Raw genomic sequence first — 17,210 nt, forward strand, 5'->3', positions numbered from 1 at the left:
ACCAGCACGGAATGATCCTCCGCTCCCAGCCGGGCTGTCCCCCTGGCCGGCTGTGCCGCTTCCCTATTGGCTCTCACAGCGCCTCGCTCTTTCCTATTGGTTACAGCCTCGCGGAGAGGCGAGGCGATTGGTTGGTTGAGCCGTCAGTCAATCCGGAGCCCCCACCTCCGCAGTTATCAGGTTAGTGTTCGCCGCGGCGCTGGGGCTCGGGATTCCGAGCGGCGCTGGTTGAGCCCTCAAAGTCCCTCATTACTGAGGGGGGGTCTGCGGCGGTGTCACCACACGGAGCGGAGCCGGGGACAGCGAGAAGAGCCTCCAGCACAGAGCCGAGACCATGGACATGAAGAAAAGGATCCACTTAGAGCTGCGGAACAGGACGCCCTCAGATGTAAGCAAAAAAAAAAAAAAAAAAAAAAAAAAAGCAAAAAAAAAAAAAAAAGGCAGCTCATCTTTTTTTTTTTTTTTTTTAATTATTATTTTATTTTTTTTTAAAGGGGGAGGTGGGGTGTGTGTGGGGGGGGGGTCGACGCCTTTAAAGCTGTATACCCGAGCAGAGGGCCGCGGGCCGGGCGCTGCCTCCTCCTGCGTGGGGCTGTGGGGGGGGGGATGGAGGGGGGTCGGTTCTCACCTCACGCTTCGTACCCGGGGGGCGACCCCAGAGCGGGGCCGGGGCGGGGAGCGGCCGAGTTGTGGCGCCGGGGGGGTCCGGAGCGCGGCGGGTGTGTGCGCGGCGGGCGGGAGCGGAGGCTGGGGAGCCATATTTGTAACTTTGTGGTGCTCATGAACGCGCCCTTTCTCTCTCCTCCTCTCTCCCTCCCGATGCTGAGGGAGGGGGGGGGGAAAGGGGAAAAGGGTCGGTGGGAGCGTGGCCATGGGGGAGCGGGGGATTGAGAAAGGGAGCGAGGAGAAAAACAACGAGCGCGAGGAAAGAGAATGCGCTCCGCACCTCTCCATCCCCGCACGCACAGAAGGGCCGGCTGCGTGTGTGTGTCTGTGTGTGTGTGTGCGTGTTTTCCTCTTTTTTTCGGCTTATTTTTAACCCTTATCCCCGCAGCTCGGGGCAGCGCTTCAGCCTCTTCCCCGAGCGAAGCGGCCGAGAAACTTTGTCAGGACGAAAATAGTCGGAGCCCGGGGGGTGCCCCGAGGCGGGCGGGCCCCCACCCCGAGCCCCGCTCCCAGGGTGCTGGTGGCGGCGGGTTTCGAACCCGCGGCCCCGAGCGAAGCCGCCCCCGGGGGCTGAGGGCGGCGGTGGGGTCCGCGCTGAGAGCGGAGGGGGGAGAGCGCGGCTGAATGGAACGTACCTCTAGGGGAGGAGGGCGGAGGCGGATGGATGGATGGATGGATGGATGGATGGATGGATGGATGGATGGATGGAAGCTGCTCTTTAAACTTTAAAAAGTCCTGAGCCGGGAGGAGGAGGAGGGCACTCGGCGCTGCCGTCCCGCGGGGCTCATTGTCCCCCTGTGCGGGGGCACAAAGCGGGCTCGGAGCCGAACCGCTCCCCGCGCCGCTCCCGGGGCCGTCTCCAGGCGCGGGCAGCGCAAGTAGGACGCGGCGCCATGTTTTTTTCCCCTCCCGAGCTCTGAGGGAGGAGGAGGAGGAGAAGGAGGAGGAGGCGGTTTGTCCCTCCCCGCCGCTCCGCGCTCCCCTCCGCGCCGGGCGGGGGTTCCCCTCCTCGAGGGGCCGCTTCGGAGCCCTTAACGCTGCGGTGTTGGCGGTGGGTGTGTGTGTGTAGGGGGGTCTGGGCTCGCCATAGCGGATCGCGGCCATCCCCTCCCCTCAGGGGGCGCGGCGGGGGCGGCCGGGGCTCGGAGGGGGCTCCTCCATGACGGACCGCCGCCGTCTGCCATTTTGTCGCCGCTGTCGCCGGGCGGGAGGAGGTTCCTGGCGGCGAGACGCGGCGGCGGGACGAGCGGAGGGTAAAGCGCGGCCTGCTCCTCTCCCACCCCCCTTCCCCTCCGCCGTTCCCCTTTGGATCGGCTCTTTGCCCCCTGGTCCCTGTAGGGCAGCGTTGGGGAGGGCGGGGGATGGGCTCTGAGCAGGGCCCGGCTTTGTTGTTGTTACTGTTATTAGCGTTATCCTGGAAGTATTTTTTATCTTTGTTTTGTGGGGTTTTTTCGCGTTTATTTGATGTAGTTTTTGCCTCTCGTGCTGCTGGACAGTGAGATAAAGCATTTCATGTGGACTCAGCCTCCATCCCAAGTGTGCTGGGTGCAGGCTGGGCTCTCCCCGTCATTCATATCTGCTTCAGCTTCTGCTCCGACTTAGAGGGAGTTCCCAGAGCCCCCATTGAGCGGTGGGTCACTGCTCTGGGAGTCCCGATCTGTTGCTGTTTCACTGCTCTGAGAAGCCCCACTTTGGTGCTGCTTCCTTCCATAGACAACCCCATCTCACTGCTGTATTGCTGCCCCTCGGCAGTTCAGAAACCCACCCTGCTGTAAAATAATGCTTGTTTGACCCGCCGTGTCTGTTTTATTTTAACCTCTTAACCTTTAATTCTGTCACTGTGTTCCACTTCCCAAGGTAACAAATGGGCTCGTAATCCGTTCTGTAGGTAAACAGTTGCGCCTGCATACAAAGGGGAGCTGCCCTTTGGGAGTGCTGCTCTGTTTACAGTCATTCCTGCACAACCATTGATGACAGATGCTTCCACCTGCTCTCGTGTTGTGGGGAGCTGAGGGTGCAGTTTGAACTCTGTTGCTTTAAAGTAGCTGTTAGAAGCAAATGCAGCTCAATCCAGCCAGTGCTCCAGCGTTTGAAGCTGAGTTTTAGTGTAAATATAATGCCAGGTATCATTGATTCGTGGATGTGGGGCATGAATAAGATGGTTCTGGGCACTGTGTTAATCTCTGCCCTCATAGGCAGCCAGTGTTTCTTGTATTTTCAAAGCTTTAAATGTAATGCAGATAAATCTTGCTGAAAACAAGGGCACAAATGGGAGTGTATTCACTTCTTGGGGCTGCTATTGTATATGTGCTTAAATCTGCAGTGCCTCTCACATTCGATCTGTTCTCAGAGCTTGCAGAATCAAAACTTTCTGTAAATCAAGCTTTGATAAGGGAATGTTGATAAGGTGTTTAAGCTCAGAAAGCCCCTATTACCATCTTATGCTATGGGCTAATACAGCTGTGTCAGATACTATGTAATACTGTACAGCTACTCAGTTACATAACCCTGCAAGGTTACATGTTAGCCAATAAAATGTAATATAAATGTCTCAAAGAGGATTGTATTGTAGCTATTTCCTTCTCAGGCTCCGCTGCTGTTCTATATGAGGTCGATGCTGGTGAGCAGCCTGGGGTTGCAGTGCCTGAAATTCGGTGGGTTTTGTGTGTGTTGGTGAGGAATCTATTTGTGGTGCCTGGAATTGGTTTTTCGTTGTTGTATGGCCCGAGTTGAGCTCTGCCATCTGCCTTGTAGGTATTGCTGCTTATTGTAACCCATTATGTTCAATGTTCTCTTACAGCAGTGCACGTGCTGTGGCCTTTGATGCTTTGCTGATCTTATCGCTATCATCTTCTATTATACTGCATTAAAGTGCCTACTAGAAATTGGTGTCTAGATGAGGAGCTATGAGATATGGGTTAGTGGCTTTTGCTGGCAACAGTAATGGGAGGACAGTTGGACTGGATGATCTTGTAGGTCCTTTCCAACCTTGTGATCCTATGACTCTGTGGTGAGATCCAACTGTTTTATATGGGTTTTCTCCAGGCCATCAGCTCGTAGTGATGTAACTGCTGACCACAGGGGGCTGGGTGTGTTTGTGGGTGTTGCTGCTCATTCCTATTGTCTGTAACCCAGCTCATGTGCAATGAGGTCAGTGTGAAGGGGGACTTCTCAGCCATGGGGCACAGAGGCAGCGTATGGAAGTTATGCACCAAACTCATCTCTGATGGCTTAGTGCCTCCATACCGGTTCACTTAGTCTGAGGATTTAGTGCTGCTTTTGAGAGGAGCTTTATCAGCTCAGATTTATGACAGTGATAAAGCTCTGCCTGCAACATTGGGTATCTCTTATGGTTTTTCTGACTTTCTCTTTCACTTTAAAACTTGCTTGGATTGTGATTTCCTTCTAGTTTACTGTAGGTTTTAACATTGAAGGGTGTAAGCATCTATGTGGAGTGTTCTCTCGTATGAAGAATCTAAATAACAGAGCTCTTTTCTCTAGTTATTTGGTGTGATGCTCACAATAACAGTAGAGACTTTAAAGTGATACATGTTGCTTCAAAGACCTGCATCTGAAAAAGTTTGGGTACAACCACCTGATGGTCTATAAACCCGATGGGAAGTGTTTGCCTTCGCATCACTGTGTGTGATTTGTGTTCTCTATGGGGGCACTTGTTTGTCCATTGACTTGGTCTGTTGAACACTTCCCCTCTAAAGCCACATAAACACTAAGGAAAAGCTTATCTTCTCTAAGTGTGATTTGCTAATGCGTTCTGTAGCAGCTGACATCTTTAGAGACTGCTTTCTGTATCAACTATGCAGCTCTTGAAATTAGTATTAATTTAAATAGAGCAGTTTTTAATGTATATCAGTCATTTGTTGCTGAGGGCAGTTTGATGCAGCTGAACAAAGTGAAGAGGTTCAGCTCAATGCTTTCAACTTTCTAACTGCGGAGTTTTCAGGTTGTGATGTGATCTACCTTTTGGTTCTGCTTTATTTCATAGTAGCTGGCAGTAACTGAAGAGCACCTTGGATGTGCTGTCAGGCATGTGGCTCTCGTACAAGGAAGCTGGAACATGGAGCTGATATGCCCCCCATGAAGTCACCTGCCCCAACCAGGAGCAGAAAGTGACATCAATGTGAAAGCATTTATTACAAAAACTGAGTAATTTAATCACTTACAGGTTTGAAACAGTCACCGTCTACATAAATATTTGGAGTCTAAATTAGAGTTTTGCTGCTAATGATAGAAATGAAAACTAGCTCTGTGCTTTTGAATGAAGCAGCTTTCTGTGTCCCCAACGTGTGTTCTCCGTTTATTAATTCATGTGCTGCTTATGCATATGGCTACACTGACCTTATAAGTGTGTGAAAGTATCTTTATGTGACTCGTGGGGTTTCATGCTGGGGTGCTGTTCCTTGAGGAAGGCAGCAGTAGATTATTATCTTTATTCTGGAGGCTTTTTGATTCTGGAGTTGCTTCCTAATTAGATACAGAAGTGTAGTGAGAATCATTAAGACTCTTAACTCTTCTATTGCTTACGTATTTCCTCTGCTCCATTAGGTTTCTCTCAGGTGCTGTGAAGGGGCTTCAAGTTGGCTGGAGCCAAATGTGTTGCTCTTGGGTCTTGTAACTGTGGTATGTGAAACGTTAGAGGGTAGAAAATGTAAAGAGCTCTGAGCTATGCAAGCAAACTTAGACTGCCTCAGAAGAGAGAATAGCTTCAATAACAGATACATAAAAAGAGAAAACTAGAGTGTTTTCTTATCTCTCTTCTGCTCCTTCCCTTTTCCTGGCTTAGCAGTAATGCAGAGTCCTGGTGTGTTCTGTTTCTGGAAAAGAGATGCAGAAGATGAATTCAAATATGCAAGTTTGGGGTTGCATCATTAGGGGGAAGCCTAGATGAATTTCAAAGCCCAGTAGTAGTTTCACATGACCTTGTTGCAAGACTTTGGAGCTCCAGCTCGGCTGGACACATACAAAATGGGCAGAATTAGCAGAAGTGGAACAGGTTAAATTGGAGCAGCCTGCACGGGGCACTGTTGTGCTCACCATCTGCAGACTGTGTTGTTTCAGAAGGGCCAGTTGGAGGGTGCTGGTGGAAGGGACAGCTACGATTGGGAGGGTGCAGAGATCCCAACAAAACAAGCTCCAGCCTCAGCTGCTCTGGAGCTCCAACATGAACCAAGTGTTTGGCAAGGGTGAGCTCTGCTGTTTGGCTGGGTACCTGCTGGCCATAATGATACCCAGTGCTCACAGTGACAAGGGCCACACGTTAATTCCATCCCATCTCTTCCCAGCTGTCACTCGCTGCTCTTCCTGCTGTGTGTTCTGCTGCATCTCAGGGCAGTGCTTTGTGTTCTGTGGCCTTTTTTTGAGCAGTGTTTCTCCTTGCTCCAGGCTTTGCAGATTTCTGCCCAACGCAGTGATGACCAGAGCCTGTGCAAGGTCAATGGACTAACTAACTTTAATTGTGTAAGACAATTCAAGCAAGTAAAATCTATTCATTTGTTGCATCTCAGCTGCTCATAGTGAAACTTTGAGGAGATGCATCAAAATCCAATGTCAGAAGTTGTTCTGGTAGGGGAAAAAAACAACTTTGCTACTGTCACCTGCAGCCAATGCCTGTAAGCTCTATTCGGCAGGGAACAGAGCAAGGCAGAGTTAACACCCTCATCTTCTCCTGTTTCTGGGGGTTGAAATGCCACACACTGAGATATCCCTATCCTAGGGGCACAGCAGCAAACACTTCAAAAGCATCTGATCCATTGTGCTGAAAATGAGATGTTACAGTCTTAGTAGCTCTGCTTGTGAAGCCACAGAATGGTACTTGTACTTGTAAATTTGCCTTTTATCTTTTAAAAACTGTATTCACAGCTGTGTCCTTCTGTCGCATTGTTAAGCCTTCAATCACAGACCTGGATTCAGGAGCTTAGTCCCACTTCTGGGTCTCCCTGCCCAGGGGCTGTAGGGAAAGTCTCTACTTCAGAAAGCCTTTTTTTACATGCTCTTATGGCAATGCAGATTAAGGGTTAAGGTGATACCTTGTGCTGCATAGTAGCTGTCTGTAACTATATTGCATTGATTGTGCATTTAGAATATGGGAGTGAGCGAGCTGGGGATCCTCTTGCTAGGGCTGCCGTGAAATTCAGTCACTGTTTATGCGTGACTGCCTGTACTTGGCCTAGGAATAGGTTGAAGTCTTGCAGTGTACACGGCTATGTTAAGAATACCATACAGCTGGGCATACAGCTTAATGTGGTAACCATACTAGGAAAGAGATAAGACTCCCTGCTTATCAAGTAGGCAGTAATGCAGAGTGTGATGTCATGAAAGTCCTGAAGAGATACAGAGGATGCTGTAATCTGCAGCCAGCAGCGCAGCGTGTGTTAACAGCAGCATGATGTCATCTTCTGAAAGCCTCTGAGCCCGTCGCAAATAGACACTGGAGACAGGAGAAGAGGTCCAAGGCACGCTGTCTCAGGATTAGTTGAAGAAGCTGCAGTCTGCTTACGTGCATGCATATGAAAACCAAGGACTGGCACCAGCAAACCACAGCGCAATGCACAGATGAGCAGGAAGCACCTGGACAGAGCTAGGAGGTGCAGGGCTGTACCTGAGCTGAACAGGGAGAAGGCAGAGCAGCTGGCTGCCCAAGGAGCTCTGGGCAGATGAAGCTGTAGAGCATCCCTATTGAAGCAGGTGAAGGTGCCTTACCATGGGTGCTGTTGAAGACATGGTTGTTTGCTTCAGGACCTAACCTAGCTACATACATGTTAGATTTTCTGCTAGACACTCATCTGTGGGTGCCTTCTTAGCTGTTTAGGTGAGTATCACAGTGTCATCTGCAGTTGTTGGTTGCCTATGGCATGTTGCTCTCCTGCTGTTTCTTGCTACATAGCAGTACTCTGGGGAGAGAGGAAATGACAAGCAAAGGTCTGTTTTGTGTTAGCACTTCCCAATTGGTCCTCACCCCAATTAGTGAGTTGAGTAGCTTGCACATTGTGATGCCTACAATAATAGGGTTGACCACATGCAACTTCTGCAAGTTGGGTCTTCCTGTCTTTGTGGCTAAACACAAGCTAGCTCAGGGCACACATTACACTTATTACCTTCTGTCTCTCCAAACAGGTTCATGTTATTGCCCTTAGTTCCAACCGTTCATCTCCATCCATGCTATTATGCAGGCTGCAGTGTGACACAGCCAGGTTGGTTCAGACCAGTTGAAGCCTACTCATCTGGCATAGTTTATAGCAAGGCTCAGGGAGGGTGCTTACATCATCAAAGGCTGATTCTGTGTTTTGGTGACACAGTATGAGGAAGGAGACAGGTAAAATTAGCCTTGCTGTGTGTTGTCAGGGTGTTCCTGGGAAGTTGGGGAGATGTTTGGAGAGTGACTGGGAGTGGGACTTTTCATTTCAGATTTTGAAGACTTCTGAAAACAAATGGATGTGTTAAGCTTTCTCTCGTGGAAGCGAGCTGTTCTGTGTGTAATGTACCTTTCCTAAGGTCACCTTTTGCTTCTCTCCTGCATACTGGGTGCTGCAAGGAGAAGAGTGTTGCAGCTCTGAATCAAACCCAAAGTTTTCTGAATGACAGGAAACAGCAGTCCTGCAATGGATCTGCCCCCCAAAGGGGCAGACTGAAAATAGAAACCAGTTGGCCACCATACTAGAATGGTCACCAGTTTTATGCCACCGTACTGAGGAGTTTTTCTTTTACATACATGACTATTTACAGCCCCCCTTCCATTCTGCTCTGGAAGAAGCTTTGCCCTGTTCCCCATTTGCCATTTCTCCATCCTGCCCTTAGGTGGGATGAAGGGATGTTCCTCCTTTACAAGGCGAGGACAAATGGTGCTTTCCCCTTTTGGGGCTCAGGTACTGCTTCATTTCACTTCATGCTTTGGTGTGCGTAGCTTAGAGCTGTGGCTGACACTGAGTGCAGTGCCGTGCTGGCTGCAGGCTGCAATCATTACCCCTCACGCACTCCCTCCTGCTTTCCTTCGTCTTTCTCCTTGTGCTCTCACCAACTTCCTCTTTGGCCTTTTGCAAAGAGGATAACACCAGAAAGACCCTGCATGGGCAGCAGCCTCAAAGAGGGAGGGAGGATTGTTGTTCTTGTGCATGGGTGAGCGCTGACCCGCAAAGATAGCGGGGCAGGCAAAGGGCTCTGCAGGCTGCTGAGCAAGGCCACAGGCAGATAGGCACGGGGTGCAGCGGCTGGGCTGGGGTGGAGCCTTTCACTTCACTTTTTTCTTTTGGTTCTTTTGGGTTTTTTTACACTTTTTGGCGGGAGCTCTGTGTGCCTATGAAACAGATGGCTGAGACAACAGAGCGTGTATGCACCTGAAACGGTCTCACTGCAGGACCCTGATAGTTACGTACTGTTACAGTAAGAAGATACGCATATGTGCCTTTCAAACTGCTTTCCTGCTGTCTGTATCTTAAAGAAAGTGGTTGTTTTTTTTCTTTCTGATTGTTGCTATGTTTTGGTGCAAGGAGGATCTGGAGCATTTGATTCCTTTATTTAGTTTCTTCTAACCAGCCTAAAATCCTTCTGGAAGAGCTTTATGTGGTCATTCCCTGCCATCATTCTTCTAGGAAAATTGTGGAGTCTTGGAAAACGTATTTCCTGTCTAACTCTGATCCTCCTACTCAATGAATCACTTGTACTCGTGTTGCTTTGGGCTGACTTCCCTGTTGACTTCAGTGCCTGGGATTGAATTAGAAAACTAGGGATGTTATTTGGAGCTATAAAACTACATAGGATTCTTCTCTGTGCAACCGGACTACAGTAATTAATATATATATATATATATATTTGTGTGTTAACTGTCCTCAGTGTGACTTGAATAGCTGCTTCATGTTTCCATGTACACCCTGTTGGCAAACCTCTCTTTAAACCATCTTCCTAGCAAGCAGCAGCACCCCATCTACAAAGCTCTAAATAAGCCCTGGAGCTGGAGGTCTCTCTGGCTGCCTGGTGCAGGAGGGCATGAAAATGTCTGAATGTTCTCCCAGTGGGTGGGACCTTCCTGTGGTGTCACAGTCACAGAGAGCCCAGAAAAGCCCATTTTATGTTTGCTCCTGATGGCCTTGAGTCCTGTAAAGCTGCCCTGGCACCAGGGTGAAAACCAGCAGCCTTGTTCAAGGTGGGGCACGATCAGCTTCTCTTTTACACGAATGCTGCTGTTCAGTGTCTGTTGGAGGTAGCACCTGCAAAAAGAGTGAGGGTCAGTTCTTCAGACAAAAGCAAAGAAACCAACCCTTTAGCAGGCAGTCCTGTGCTCAGCACTGTGGGACATTATGTCCACCCCTCCCATTGAGCTGCTCGCTGCATCAGGATGGGGGAGGTAAGAGACAAAGAGGCTGCAGGAGCAGCAGTGCTCACCAAACCTCCCCTTCCAGCATCACCTGCAGCACACCTTGTAATTCCCCGGGATTCAGGTGCCACCATGGAGCAGATCTTTCCCCAAAGCAGCCAGAGGGAGAAGGGATGATGGTGAGCTCTGACTGCATGGGTTCAGATTGCCAGAGCCCAGCTTTAGGTTTTCAGAACAGGCACCGAGCTCTCCATGCTTCTTCAATAACCCGATGGAATAACTGTCACTTTCCCCTGAGCTGTGTTGTCCTTTGCTTGTGAGTGAACTCTTTATCCCCCATACAGCGCTGCTTATGTGCATTTTGCATTGCTCTTTTTCCAGGTTAAAGAACTTGTTCTTGACAACTGTAGGTCATACGAAGGCAAAATTGAAGGCCTTACAGATGAGTTCGAAGAGCTGGAGTTCTTGAGTACAATCAACGTAGGCTTAACCTCAGTTGCAAACTTACCAAAGTTAAACAAACTTAAGAAGGTAAATATATCCTTTCTCTTCCTCTTTGCAATATGCTGAGTGTAAAATGATTGTTTGCATAAAAATGTGATTTATGACTGACCAAGCTGCTTTGTGATGCATGTTTGAGCCAGAAACTCAAGGTGTTTTTGTGCCTTTTAGCTCGAACTGAGTGACAACAGAGTCTCAGGAGGACTGGAAGTGTTGGCAGAAAAGTGTCCAAACCTCACGCATCTAAATCTAAGTGGCAACAAAATAAAAGATCTTGGTACAATAGAACCTCTGGTAAGTCGGTGGATAGAGCAAAATAAAAACTAATTTTGTGAAGAGGAGGGGCAAAGCAGTGGCTTGGCAGAGACAGCGCTCAGGGTTCTGACATTCTGAATCCACTTTCCATTGAATGTCTTCAGCCCGGTGCTTATCTCTGCAGCCCGGTGACCCTTGCTATCGGGCTGGCAGCTGCAGTGCTCCACCGGTGCCATCCGAGCAGCCGGAGCTGGGCGTCCCCGCGGGGAGCGTGAGCCGCTGCCCCCCCCTAGCGGCCAGCGCTCCGCCCGGAGCCTGTCCCGGCTGTGGGCAGTGTGGGTCAGCCCCACGACTGGGATGGTTTCACCTACAGGGTGATATTTTCACCTAAGGGAGTGAGCAAGAGTCAGTTCTTCGGGCTGAATTTCCAGCTCTTTCCTGCTGGTTTCCATCATTGTCTCTTGCTCACTGCTGATATATATACTCCTTATTTCAGTGCTGAGTTCATGTTTATTAGGTTGCTATTCCAAAAACCATTCAATTATCAATTCTAATAGTGCTTTTTAAGCCAAAAATTAGGAAATAGTACCGTGTGCCCTTTATTGTTCAGAAATGAGGGCTTTCAAACTCATGCCCACTTCCCAAATACTTGCTCCTAAATGTCTTGAAGAGCATTTTTCAAACGAGTCCTTGGCTCTCCTTCCCTCCAGCAAAAGCAGAAAGCAAAATAGTAAACTCATAGCAAACAGATGAGAGAAAGGATTATGACTATTCCCAGTTTCAGACTTGTTTTCTTGATGTCACTGTTGCTGTACATGCTAAACTCTGGAAGAGAGATATTTCATAAGACTTGATACAAATCCTTAACTGCTTTGCTTGCACTTTTATTGTTGGTACTCTGGAGTGCTGCTGGCAATACAGACCTTATCCAAAACAAAACAAAACAAAAAACCCTTTTGGATTTTTAAATCCTTTTTTCATTCTTCCAAAATCAAAGCTACAATCATCCCAATTTTAAAAAATCTCTTCCAGAAAAGTTCTTGTGTCTAAAGAACAGTTTGTTTCCTTTTCCGTTGTAAATAGTGATCCTTCTGGGATAACTCCCTGGTCTGATAGTTATTCTTAACTTGGTCCCTTACAACACGTCTGATTTTTGTACCTCTTTCCAAATCTCAGTCTTCCACTTGCAAGGTACTTAACTTAAGAGAGTTTTTTCTACTCAGACACTGCAGCAGCACTGCCCAGACACTGCAGGTTTCTGTTCTGCCCCAATTCAGTAGGCAGAGGCTGAAATGACTCCTTTTGTCACAAGAAGTTCTTGAACATATTAACCAGCTCTTGTTAAACTGTCTGTCCTGTAGAGGTTTATTGAAACACTGAACTTCAGAGGCTTTTCTTTCCTTGCAGAAAAAGTTAGAAAACCTGAAGAGTTTAGATCTTTTCAATTGCGAGGTAACCAACTTGAATGATTATAGAGAAAACGTGTTCAAGCTCCTCCCACAACTCACATACCTCGATGGCTACGATCGGGATGACAAAGAAGCACCAGACTCTGATGCAGAGGGCTACGTGGAGGGCTTAGACGATGAGGAGGAAGATGAAGATGGTATGTGAATTGTGCTACTTAGTGTATGTAAGTTAAAAGAGCAATATGCTGCCTAGTACATATTGCTTCCAGGTCTGACTTGTTGGCAAGAGAAGGGTGTTCTCAGCAGCTTCTTCCTGACTGATGTAAAGGAAAAGTACCTCAGTGTCCTCTGAAGGAGCAAGGGGAAAGGAGGTGGTCAGGGCCTGAAAGAACAACTTTCTCAGTCTTATCTCTAGTGAAAGATCGGGATGACAAAGAAGCACCGGACTCTGATGCAGAGGGCTACGTGGAGGGCTTAGACGACGAGGAGGAAGATGAAGACGGTATGTGAATTGTGCTGCTTGGCATACGTAATTGGAGGATTGATATGCTGTGTAGTATGTTTTGCTTCCAGCTCTGGCTCATTGGCAAGAGAAGGGTGTTCTCAGCACCTCCTAGCTGACTGATGCACTTCAGTCCTAGCAAGGGGAATGGAGATGGGCAGGGCCTGGAAGAGTTTATTTCCCTCAAGCTTATTTCAGCTGAAAGATGGGGAGTAAAAGGCTGTACACTAAAGGGACCAGAAGGAAGAAGACAAACAGTAAAGACACCAGGACAGTTAAGGGAACAGTAAACATCAGGGGATGAGTATGTAAGGGAGAAACATAAGAAAAGATGGGATGCACACCCAGCAGTTTTCCTGGAACCATACAATCAGGGAAGTATGTGTGGTTGCATTGACTCTGGCAGAGAAGGGCAGGGCAGGAAACCAGAGTGGGCCTGGAAATGAGTAGCTGAGTCAAGGGATCAAGTAGAGAAGTTAAGGCATTGCTGGGAGGTTGTAGCTTGTCTTTGAGGACAAACTGAACTGATTGGGATCGGGCGAAAGAGAGGAGAATGTATTTATTGAAGCTTGCCTGGGGCAAGCTCTGTGAAAGGCACTAATGAAGCAGCAAGGAACTTTTTTAATGATAGGAAAATGACCTGTGGGTTCCACTATGCTGTAGGTGCCATTCTGCCTCCCTGGCAGACTGCACTCGGAGGCATCAGTGTGCCGGTTGGATGAGTATCAGACTGACTTTGGGGAATTTGCTAGACTCTTCAAACCCAGCTGCACAGCAAAAGCAGAATAGCTGGACTTGCACTTTTCCCTTGAGTGCTGAATGTGAGCCCTGGTGAAAGGGGTGATAGCTGCAGCAATGCCAGGCAGGCTGGTGCATTCATCCAGCAGCACAAAGGTTCAGCAAGGACAGGTTCTCTTCATCAGTGCGCAAGTCTGAGCCTGTGTTGAAATGCATGAAGAAGCTCCCAAAGCGCCATTCCTGCAGCATGAGAAACAGTCGTGTCTTGTTGCTTGGGCTGGTTGCATTTAAGTACTTTCCTCTCAAAAACAAATTGCAATTTCATTTGGTGGATTGTGACCCTTTTTGTATCGCTGTTATAGCGTGAAGGCAAATTACTTCCCCTAGGGAGAGGTCCCACTGCATGGTTGGCTTGTAAAAAGTTCTATCTCATTCCTGTTGGAAAAAGATGGACGCTTGCAGTTGAAAAGCTGCAAAGTGTTCCACAAGCTTTAAAGCACTCTTCAGTAGTGGGAACTGGAGCAGCTGAAGCAGCCCTGAGGCTGTCAAAGGTCCTGCAGCCCTGGAGCAGCTTCATCCATGGAGATGGCTGCCATACTACCCTGTTGCTTGGCGAAAGAGGAACAGAACTGTGCCTTTCCTTGTCAGCAGCAGGAGAGCTGCTTTTGATTCTACATGGCATTTAAGCAATGCTTTGTTTGCTCCTTGTGTCAATTAGAGGTCCTGTATTTCATGGCAGTGTTGAAAAAATTAAATGTCCGAGTAATTCATCTTGTTTCTCTGTATAGAAGAGGAGTACGACGATGATGCTCAGGTAGTAGAAGATGAAGAGGATGAGGAGGAAGAAGAGGAAGGAGAAGAGGAGGACGTAAGCGGAGAGGAAGAGGTAAGAATTTATGTGGTTAATAATGGGTATGAAGTGAACGTTCCATAACTGGGAATAGCTGGGCAAGAAATGGACAGAAGGTTGCAGGCTTTTTCTGTACAGCAATCACATGCTTTCTGTTTTCACCTGAGAAGTATCGTGGTGAGGGTGTCTTTGAGGACTGCCTGTCTGTGAGCCAGCTGCCATCTAGTGACCGCTGACACGAAATCATTCTGGTTTTGCTGATGTCAAAAGTACTATCAGAAATGTCTGCAGTCCTAGCAGATGGGGCCTCTGAAGGGCTGGGTTTACAGACAGGAATGGGGCATGAGTTACTGACCCTATGGTCTTAGTCCGAGGTTCTTCTCTGTATGTGTGCCTTGTGATTCTTGAATTCTTAGCACAGTCCTGCTGCTGTCTGTAGGGTGTGACAAGATGGTCATATTCTGCTGAGACTTCACTGTTAACAGAACCACTGGGAACGGGGCTGAAATTTGTCTGTGGGAGGTCAGCTACTCAGAACCTGCAAGTGTCTGCCCATGTTGTAACTCTCCTCACCTACTGAACATGTGCCTTCTCCTACTGAGCAGTCATAAGTAGCAGTCATCAAGTTTGACTAAACTCAGGGCATCATAACAAAGTTTGCAGCTACTTATCATCTGAAGTATGAAACCACTTACTTGCTGAAGAGTTGAAGCTAGAAGTGGAGCTATGGTTTTCTGCAATGAAACTTGGGCCAGCGTCCAGTTATGCTGCAGCAAAAAACTTCCAACAACTGCACTTATATAAGTGTGTGGGAGGTGTCTGCCTTTTCTTTGGTTTTTAAGATGCTTCAAGGACTTTCTGTCTGGATACTGCCAGATTGTGAGAGGTTCTGAGCTGAAACCAACTTTCTTACCTATTTTTGATGATGTTTTTTCTTTCTCTAAATCCAGGAGGACGAGGAAGGCTATAACGATGGTGACGTAGATGATGATGAAGATGAAGAAGAACCCGGTACGGCAGTAATCCACTTTTTCCTTGAGTTTAAAATATGTATATATGTAAACTTTCTAAAAAGCAGGCTTGTGTTTTCATTCCTGCTCCTTTGGCCAATTGCCCATAGAGCAGAAGTTACTGAAGTTGTCCAGCATCTCAGCCACTTGTGGAAGCTCTCATTTCACTCAAGCTGTGTTTTGTTTTGTAGATGAAGAACGGGGACAGAAGAGGAAACGAGAACCCGAAGACGAAGGGGATGAAGATGACTAAACTGAATAACCTATTTTGAAATTTTCCTATTGTGATTTGACTGTTTTTACCCTGTATTTCCCTCCCCACACCCCCAACCTTTTTTCTTTTTTTTTTTTTTTTCCTTTTTTTTTTTTTTTCTCCTGATTGTAATGTTGCTGTGGGAATGAGAGGGAGAAGCAGACTGGGTGGGCAAGGGAATAAAATACTATTTTTACTGCCACTCCTCCTCCTATTCATTTAATATATATATATTTTTCTTTTTGTCCCTCTCTTAGTCCCTGTAACTGCAATAGTAAGTATAAACCAAGTGGTAATTTGTTTCTTATTATTGGAGTGGATAGTTTGACATCCCTAAAGGAAAAAAAAAATAATAATGAAGTTTTAAGATCAGTGGATGATACCCCAAATACACAAGCTTTGTTCTGAGACAACTGAATATCCTTGGTTGTTGGAGTTTTCCACCTCTGCCGGAAAGAAAATACATTGTAAGCATTTCTGGGGGGTGCTCCAAATCTAGGCAAAGCATCCTTCCGCAGCAACAGGTGTGAGAATGGCATATTGATAAAGTGATTTCTTTGTTGCCTGTCCGTGAATGACTGCCATTTTCAGCCATTGCTTTCCCTGCTTTTGTAGGTACCTTTTCTTTTGCTGTTTGTAAATAGTGACCAAATGTTTCTGGGGGGGGTTTTTTGGGGGTGTTCCTTTGGATCTGGTTTGTGGGGTGGATTTGCAGTCCCCTCCCTCCCCCTGTGTGTTGTGTTCTTTTTTTTTTCCCCTTCTGTTTTTCGGTTGGGTTTTGTTGGTTTGTTTTTTCTTATTTTGGTTTGTTTTTGGCTAGGGTACAGCCAATCCACTGAAAATGGCAGGCATTTAAATATATATATATAAATATATATAAAAAGTGTTCCTAATTCCTGAGTTACTAGTGAAATGACTTTGACAATTGTAATAAAAAACGTTTCAACCCTTTTAAATAAGGCGTGTACTATTTTGGTCTGTAATATATAACACCTGGTCAATTTGAAGTGATGAGAAACTACTTCCACTTGTGCTATATACTTGGCCGATTTTTACAAACCCGAATACAGGAGGCAGTACAGCATGTAGGGTAGAACGTTTCTTTTCATACACTCAAGCACGAGATACTAATACGAAATTGTATTTTCTTACCTAGTGGAAGTCAGTAAAATGACTGAAAATACCTAGTGAATGTACAGTTTTACTTTCATATCCCTCTTTAAAATAGCTTTAGAAGTGACTTGTATTTCCTAGTCAATATTTCATCTGTATAAATACATTTGCAACAGGTTGGTTTTTTTTTTGGTTGTATTTTTTTCTCCCCCCTTCCTCCCCCACCCCCTCCCCCAGAAGAGCCAAACTTTGAGTTTTATGTCTGTTTGTCATTGATGAATTTCAATAAATCTTTTTATACAATTTTTTCTTTTTTTCTTTTTCTGTGGCTTATTTAAGTAAAACGTGCCACTGGGAATGAATCGCATACCTTTTTCAACAGGCATTCAGTAGGTTATTCTGGTAAATGCCCTGATATTTTTAGTAGCTTGATGATGTGTTTTGCTCTACAGAACTGTTAGCCACGGTTGGGTGAAACCAAGGGAGAGGTTCTGACTTGACTGTAAATAATAGCGTGCCATTTTTCTTTCAGAACGAGCAGGTTTTTTCAGTGTGAGCGACGTGATTAGTACAGCCCGGCGTGTTCGT

General features: G+C 47.0%; 1 protein-coding gene across 3 annotated transcripts; it reads left to right on the plus strand.

Moving 5' to 3' along the window:
• Positions 1 to 201: 201 nt before the first annotated feature.
• Positions 202 to 16,925, plus strand: ANP32A (acidic nuclear phosphoprotein 32 family member A). 3 transcript variants are annotated; one of them, XM_015873356.3, is made up of 8 exons: positions 202 to 388; positions 10,373 to 10,522; positions 10,664 to 10,786; positions 12,155 to 12,353; positions 12,560 to 12,658; positions 14,185 to 14,282; positions 15,197 to 15,257; positions 15,448 to 16,925. In XM_015873356.3, the coding sequence occupies exons 1-8, from the start codon at positions 335 to 337 to the stop codon at positions 15,507 to 15,509; spliced, it is 846 nt and encodes a 281-aa protein (XP_015728842.1). In that variant the 5' UTR covers positions 202 to 334; the 3' UTR covers positions 15,510 to 16,925. The 3 variants fall into 3 exon arrangements, with proteins under 3 accessions (XP_015728842.1, XP_015728843.1, XP_015728845.1); XM_015873357.3 differs by having other exon boundaries at positions 12,572 to 12,658; XM_015873359.3 differs by lacking the exon at positions 12,560 to 12,658.
• Positions 16,926 to 17,210: the final 285 nt, after the last annotated feature.

This window comes from Coturnix japonica, chromosome 14 (genome assembly GCF_054131305.1).
Source record: "Coturnix japonica strain WE chromosome 14, WE-NBRP24, whole genome shotgun sequence".
NCBI classification, from domain to species: Eukaryota; Metazoa; Chordata; class Aves; order Galliformes; family Phasianidae; genus Coturnix; species Coturnix japonica.